Source organism: Fistularia commersonii, chromosome 20 (genome assembly GCF_037954325.1).
Source record: "Fistularia commersonii isolate RoL2024-O1a breed Wild chromosome 20, RoL_Fcom_v1.0, whole genome shotgun sequence".
Classification (NCBI taxonomy): domain Eukaryota; kingdom Metazoa; phylum Chordata; class Actinopteri; order Syngnathiformes; family Fistulariidae; genus Fistularia; species Fistularia commersonii.
The window spans coordinates 4,568,839-4,577,087 of NC_141303.1; the positions used below are offsets into that span (position 1 = coordinate 4,568,839).

At 36.9% G+C, this 8,249-nt stretch overlaps 1 protein-coding gene across 2 annotated transcripts in view; it reads right to left on the reverse strand.

Moving 5' to 3' along the window:
* Positions 1 to 6,746, reverse strand: part of akap7 (A kinase (PRKA) anchor protein 7) — a 42,217-nt gene extending 35,471 nt beyond the window's left edge. For both annotated transcript variants that reach the window (XM_086167400.1, XM_086167399.1), the window contains exons 1-6: positions 6,144 to 6,746; positions 5,796 to 6,066; positions 4,807 to 4,956; positions 4,345 to 4,493; positions 3,543 to 3,679; positions 1,256 to 1,416 (exon numbers count right to left, since the gene is read on the reverse strand). In XM_086167400.1, the coding sequence (XP_086023526.1) occupies positions 1,256 to 1,416; positions 3,543 to 3,679; positions 4,345 to 4,493; positions 4,807 to 4,956; positions 5,796 to 6,066; positions 6,144 to 6,314 (1,039 nt within the window). In that variant the 5' untranslated portion in view covers positions 6,315 to 6,746. The remainder of the gene's footprint in view (positions 1 to 1,255; positions 1,417 to 3,542; positions 3,680 to 4,344; positions 4,494 to 4,806; positions 4,957 to 5,795; positions 6,067 to 6,143) is intronic.
* Positions 6,747 to 8,249: the final 1,503 nt, after the last annotated feature.

Below are 8,249 nucleotides of genomic sequence, written 5' to 3' on the forward strand. Positions count from 1 at the left end.
TGCCCCTTTAAAATACGGTATTTGATATAAAAAGAGAGGAAAGAAATTCCTGCAGCTACTGAGGCCCCTGAGTGATTTACACCCCCAAAATAAAAAATATCAAACAATTTAAAATAATACATTTGCAAACTCAGAGAGAACAATAACACCACTGAAAGCCACCATTTTCTTAAAAAGCATGATTTCACTCTCCATTTAAAATGACCTGTGATGGGATTTAGTCATAGGTTGACATGCCATATTTGCCGAACTTTTTCTTGAAACAGAGTTATAATTACAAAGACTCTTTAAATCCAAATCCATTTAAAAAGAAAACCCAGAAAAAGCCGTGTCCTATGCAGTATGTTTGAGTAATTTAATACCCAACTATAAAAGAGCACCATCACCACACCTCTTGCTGGATGAGGACACAACCGATATCTATATAAACTGAAACCAAGAAAATAAAAGTCTTAAAAAATAAAGCAGATTTTGCTTTTATTTTTGAGATAAATGGGCAAAATGGATAAATACCCGGTCATTTACTACATTTGCGTGTCTGCTGGACCAACAGAGTGAGAATCCTCTTAAAATTTTTGGCTTAATGTTTTTGCCAAAAGCACAACACAAAAGCAAACACGCAATTGCTTCTTCTTCATACACCTCCACATACTGTGTGTGCACAGCCATATGGTAGACAAACCACACCAAAATTAATCATTCAAAATTCAAAGGCTGGAATGAAGACAGAAAAAAGAAAAATGATTTTTTTTTACAATATTTACATTTTGGAAAAATTTCAACACAACTTCAAAGTTTTATACTTCATGTCATTATGTTTTCAGTGTTTTTCTTTCATTAATAAGTGAATAGCCATTTTTGAGTTTACCTTGATTCTAAATTTTGGCTCATTTTTGTATCCTATGTCAACCCATAACATGAAGAACTGTGAGTATGAGAGTGTGATAGATGACACAATACTGGTACTACTTAGAAAATACATTATACTCCAATACAGTAAAGTCCCCTGGACAGCATGCATCACCTTATTCCGGTGACCTTTAGAACGGCAGGAATTTTGATTACTTGGTACATTTCAATGCTTTTTATCTACTCATACAGTAGGTATTCTCGTTTAGAGCACAATAAAAAGTACACTTATGAAAGTATTTATCCACTACATAATCAAACAAAATGTATTATATACAGGAGCAGCTGGAGGAAGTGTTGAAGGAGGAGATGAAAAAAGGTGAGAGGAAAGCCAAACATCACTGACCTGCCAGGCTGTCCAGTGTGTGTCTGTGCTGTCCAGGGGCCAGACCAACAAATACCACCTCCTTCCTGAAGTGGCTGATCCCTGAGAAGGGTAGGACCAAATCCTGCCTTCCCAGCAGATCAGCCAATAACGGCCTGACCTGCACCAGCACAGCTCCCGCCCTGGAAAGAGGACGACACATGACTATGCATGAACACACACACATCATCACATCACAACTTAATCCTCTCACTATCCTCTGCTCGTATTATATAACAGCGGAATCTAGTGATTACTAATGTCGCAGTCTTCTTCCAGATTAAGCATCAGCGTTATCATATAACATGACTTCTACATTACAAGTTGCCAATTAATTACATCACAACTTTAACACCCCCCCCCCCCCCGTTTTTACAGTTTAACACAAGATAATAATGAGATAAATGTATTTTTAGAGTTTTTGTTCTTTTCTGATACTAATCATACAAGTGTTTTTCTGCTTGCTTATAAAATGATGTTTACAAAAGACCATAATATTAAAACCCAGTGCTACTGGATTTTAAGACAAACTTTACTATAAGCTAAAACCAAGAATAGATGTATACAGCAAACAGATGCTTGTTTGGGTATTCCTGGTGTATTCAAACTTCTGAACCACAGGTTTTGGAATTTTTAAGAAATTTTGAATTCTAACATCAAAATATGTCAAATGAAGCCTTTTATTGAATGAGGTCACCATTATGATCACTGGCAACACTGACCTATATCCTCATAGTATGCAAAAACACACTATAATATATTCAATAATTTATTAAAAGTACACAAAATAAAGTTAGGTAACTTAGAGTCTTAAAAACTGATATCCAATTGTTCTTTATTGGTTAGGGTTCAGTGTTGAGTGCACCGAACACAACGTGCTATTATTTAGTCACTGGACATTGCGTGGCTGTCTTATGAAAAACAGAGGAGGATACACAGGGTATTCTATTCTAATGTATAACACAAATGTGACACCAGATAAAACCACCGATTTACATTGATTACTTAATAAATCAATATTTCAGCATATCATATTTGTGCTAGGGTACTTTGTGGTACATTCACAGATACAATCCCTCTCTTTGATATTTTCAGCTTTTTTTTTTTTCTTTCTAGAAGTTCAACGATTACCAGATAATGAGCTGTGTGACATTTAAATAATGACATGTTTTTTGTTGCTGTGCGTGTGTGTGTGTGTGTGTGTGTGTGTGTGTGTGCGCACGTGTGTGTGTGTGTGTGTGTGTGTGTGTACACTGTGATGGCTTTGGACACTTGAATAAAATCTGAAGATTGCATGGAGATATTTGGTAGAAGAGATGTTGAAATGATAGAGATTTTCCAAGTCTGCAAAAGTCTGTTTTGACATTATGAAAATGTTGCGTTTAGTCTACAACATGAAAAGGTTTGCATATCCCAGGTCCTGTTAATAAATAAATATTTAAACAGTTTAATGTCTTACATTATGAGAGGCAAGCTTTGATACAAACTTCAAATAAATTTTGATCTGCACAAAACAATGAACTGGAAAAAAACAGATTACTGAGTGAAGATTTTTATCATTTTTAAGAAGCATAGTTTTTATTAGCTGGCAAGCCAATTTCCCCCTTCTGAAATCTATCATTGTCCTCCCATCCGTTCTGATTTCCAGTGATTTTATGCATATTCTGCTAATCACAATCAGTTGGCAACCGGTCTACAGTGACACAAGGAATGGGCAGTACGTTTATTTTCTAACATTCTAATAACAAAATATCACTTAAAGCTTACACCGAGAACAACAATGAGTTTATTTTTTATTCTGTTACTATTTTTTAGATACCCAGACAGCCACATATTCCTGAAAACTGATTATGATTATATAGTGGTGTGTTTATTCTGGGGCTGTTGTTAATGCTGGAAATGTGAAATGAACTTTGTTAGAATTGATCAATTTGCCTTTGTGTTTCAGCCCAAGGCTGCTTCCTGCACATAAATCAAATATTCACTTCATATATTTTATTATTCAAATCTGATCAATTAATGTTTCAAAAGAATTATGTTTAAGGTCTTTGACACCTATAACTTTTGCGCTCAGCAAACCATTTATTGTGGTCATTAAGATTTTCTACTCTTGTTTATGATTTTTAATAGCCTTGTGTTAAGCTACAAGGAGAACAGCTAATATTGTATAATTATGGTGTTGGAAATTCTATTAAATTGTGGCTGGACAGACCTCTTCATGAGAACATTCTGTACAGGTTGTTTGTTTTTGCCACGTGGATCCACTCACAGGTCTACTTGCTCCTGATTGGCGAGGTGAGTAACTAACAGCGTGATGTGAAGAGTTGGGACCGGGATCATGGCTTTGGCCAATAGAGGCTCCTGCTGAAGAATTGCCTCCTGGACTTCTGTTACTGCTGTACTAATCTGCAATTAGATCAATTTATTGTCAGCAGTTAATTAGAGAATGTGATATCTATTCAGTCATTACATCGCCAACTGTCTCCTACTGCCATAGGAGGAATGTAAGAAGACAGTTTGAGAAGAAAAAATTAAAAGGTCTTGAAAACATGTGTAACTTCTACAGTTCTCACCACAGATGGAGTGTCAGTAGACTAAGACCACGAGTATAATCAAAGTCTATACATAATATTGAAAAATATAGAGATCTCAAAAAAGTGTGAGAACACCGGAACTTTTATTTTTAATGCAGAATTAAGTATAAATTGTTTTTTTCATAGATTTTGTTTCTTTGTATCATAGGCGGTTTATCTTATTTAAGGCAACTATAATTTTTTTTTTTTTGTTTGGAATGCACGAAATCATCTTTAACAAAGCTGTTGTTCAACTTAATTCAATGTGGTGTCATTTCTTGTAATTACGATAAAGTTTTTGATATACACCACAGCAATGACTATAGCCGTCCTCATACAATAGTCTGAGTTGTTTGATGGAGAAATATGAAATAGCAAAACATCAATGGTTCACTATGGAAATAATTGCCCATTATCTAGAATTTTTAGTGAATTGGGGGAAACTAAGTATCTAACTTCACAATAGACAAAAAAAAAGAATGACAGGATCATTTTTACCTGGGTGTTTGTGATGGGGATAGAAATGAAGTAATTTGGTCTTTGGCACTCTTTCTTTTTCTTCTTTCCCACATCCTCTTCACTGTCCAATCTTCCTCCACTGTCTCCTCTCTTTCTCTTTCTCTTTTGGCTCGAGTCTTGGTTGGAAACTAGTATTGAAGGGACAAACTGATGTAAAAAAGGATGCGTTACATGCATGTATACTATCATGAGACTGATCTAACTAAATAAGAGATGCTAAATCCCCCAAATATGAGTTTTATGTGTAACGCCAATGAATTGTGTGTTGATACCCTTGTTTCCTATCATGGGGAGACCCATGGCCCATGACCCATTGAAGACGCATGGAGAGTCCATTGTTGTCTCTCTTTGTCTAAACTATTTCCCTGATAAGGCCACTTGATTTTGGCTGTTTAGCATGATACAATAATTTACATGTTTGTGCTACAAAAAGGTACATACATCCCAGTTCCTTCCAAGCAGTGGGGCTGGTAAGAGCAAATGGAAGCTCCAACATTAAAATATCTGATGATTCATGTGACTTGTCCTTTTTTTTCATCATCTTCCTTTTCTCCCGCCTACTTATCCTCTTCACATTTTTCTCAACTGATTCTGCAGAGGTGGAAAATAGAAGATCCGAATCAGAAATTCACATGCATTCAAGAGAATATAAATATTACACTTACAAATACAATAGATCTCCCACATCCAGAGGGGGATCACAAACAATGCAGATCGGGTTGCACTTACAGGTTAACAGCTATATGGGTGGTTTAGCCAGTGAAAAATGTTGTTAAAAATGTTTTTATATCACTGTGTGATTAATCATAATATTGGCTTCAAAACGCATTTTGTTAGATTAATTAATATCATATGATCATAATATAAATGTAGTGTTGCGAGTCACGAATGTTGGGGTTTATGTTGATGCTTGTTTTCTGTGTGATTTTGGGTTTGCTGAGAATTTTTAGGGTATGGTTTGGGTGCAAGGAATTCTGTTTTTTTTTTTTTTTTACCTGGACTTGAGCGGGAACAATTAGTTGAATTGCAGGCTTGGGTGAAGTGGCTGTGGCCAACAACAGCTATTGCTTATTTAACCCTCATATTATGATAAGGGTCAATTTAACCCGTTGGGTCAATGGGTGAAATGGGTCAAATTGACCCTTAACATAATATGAGGGTTAACGGATGCTTTACCGTCAACCGAGTGTTTTCCTTGACTAAAATGCTCCAGTATTTTAAATTATCCACACTGCTTAGTGTGGCACTGGTGGAAAAAAAAAACAGTTTGCAAATTGTACTGTGATTATAAATCTTAACGTAGCAAAAGTGATCCATATGCAATATTCCATCAATACAGCACTATTTCTAACTAATTTGGTTTACAAGCATATACAGCAAGATTAAAATCCGGAATACAAACATTTCTCTTACAGTCAAATGCAACTCACTTGACAGTTTGGAGACATCAGTCTTTTTCAGTTCTTTCTTGAGGTCCGTACTTGCAGTGTTCACCTGTGCTGGTGTAATTATCCTCTCTTTAAAACTGTCATCTTCTAATCTCTTCTTCAGTTCACCCACACCTTCTCTAGCACCACCAGCACTCTCCTCTTCCTCCTCATCATTATTATCATCCGGTGCACCAGCCGTGCCATAGGAGATAAAGAGTGGGTCCATGTCACTTGCAGTAATCTTCGTAAGACAGGATCGGGCTTTTATTGACTGAAATAAAGACAGTGTAACTCCAGGGTACACATTTGTAGACGGTACATTTCTTGTTAGCTCTGTAAATAGCTTACCTTGTGGTTGAACCTATGTGCAGTAGAGCTGTGCGCGTTCACAATCCAACGGTAGCTACAAGTGTGATCCGGCCTTGAAATTAAACTCTCGGTTAAAGTAGAAGTCTTAAGGAGACGGATAAACCGTGAAGACGTCGATCTGAGGCTCCACAAGACGCCAACGACGGTCATGACACACAGGTGAGCGCGACAAACTTCTGCTAATGAAGCTAGGAGTTGACACTGCTAGCTGCAACTCCACCACTAAGTACAGCCAGCTGAGAACATGAACAAGTAGAGATTGGCTTATTTGGGATATCCAAGTATAATACTAGTGTGCAGCTATTTTCGGAGTATTTTTTTGACTGGTAAGGACTTTCAATGACACCTGTTGAACTGTATCAATCAGCCATGTTGAACATGTTTACTTTGGCTAGCTAGCTGTTAGCCAACAATTAAAGAGCTGTGATGAGAATACGCAAATGAAACTGAGAAGTGATTTACAAAACTTGCCATTGTCTGTCTATGTCGTGAAATAATTGATAGTTCCAAGGCGTTAGAAGGACGTGGTAAAAAAAAATGACGGTATTTTTCTCTAACGTTCCCCCTTTGCTTCTTCGCCGACCGGAATGCAGTCTGTTTGTAAACAAACTCACTTCCGGTTTTTGCCAAATGAAAAGGGTTTTATTTTCAGAGTAAAGGCATTTACCTTCACCTACATTCAAATTAACAAATGTATATGCATGAAAACAAGTTCAACTGTCCACGACTGTTGATTTTCATTGATCATATATTTATTAGACGTCGCAGTGGTGCAGTTACTCCAGTAAAGGCTCCTTGGACTGTTGTTTTGATGTAGTAATACAAATGGTAGTAATTGCCAAGGTGAGTTTGTAAACTCACAAAGTACTCACGATGACTGAGACTGGTAAATTTCACATGTTTAATAATGCTTCAGTTAAGACTTAAGTGTAGTGATTCTTACATGGATTTGTCAACGGAGAGTCTGATATTTAGATCACCGAGAAATAGGACACATTTTGTCTGTCACTTATACCTGTCAAATTCACACTCAAACGTTTTTTCTTTTATTCAAACACTTTTCATACAATATGTAGTACTTGTAGTATTATTATTAGCAATGGTACATGTGAGTAAGGGGTTTAATTCTGCTTTAATTTTATATGCATAGACATTGCTTTACAGTCCCTAAAAATCGTATCGTACATTTCATGGAAGTTATTTTTTTACATAATTTGCATCACAAATTTTGTTTGGTGCCCGTAATTATAACAACATTACACTAACTAAAAAATATCATAATGTATTTATATATGGAGAACAACTTGGTACACCAGAAAAAACACAAATGTCCTCTGTACTAAATGAGATGCTCCATCTCTATCACCCAGGTCTTTTGGGCAGTTTCATCACTTTGATTACACTTAATGAAACTCAGTCATCCTCCCATTGTCTCATGGAAGACAGACAATATTGACATGCAATTCAATATTACTTTGTTCAGCCAATGGGATTTTAGGCATTAACGTGATTTCATGTGGGTGGTGCATCGAAAAGAATTCATAGATTTTCTTTTTCTTCTTTCGGCTTTTCCCCTCAGGGGTCGCCACAGCGAATCAACCTTCTCCATCTGACCCTATTCCCTGTATCCTCCTCTCTCACACCGACTAACCTTCATATCTCGCTACGTCCATAAATCTTCTTTTTGGTCTTCCTCTAGACCTCCTGCCTGGCAGCTCCAATTTCAGTATCCGTCTACCAATATATTCACGATCCCTCCTCTGTACATGACCCAACTATCTCAGTCTGGCTTCTCTGACCTTCTCTCCTAAACATCCAACATGTGATGTTCCTCTGATAGACTCATTCCTCATCCTATCCATCCTGGTCACTCCCATAGAGAACCTTTTCATCTTCATCTCTGCGACCTCCAGCTCTGCCTCCTGTCTTTTCGTCATTGTTACTGTTTCAAGGCCACACAGCATTGCTGGTCTCACCACTGTCTTGCACACCTTTCCTTTCATTCTGGCCGAAAGTCTTCTATCGCATAGTACCCCTGACACTTTTAGCTCATAGATTTTAGTTTACAAAAAAAATCCAATAAAA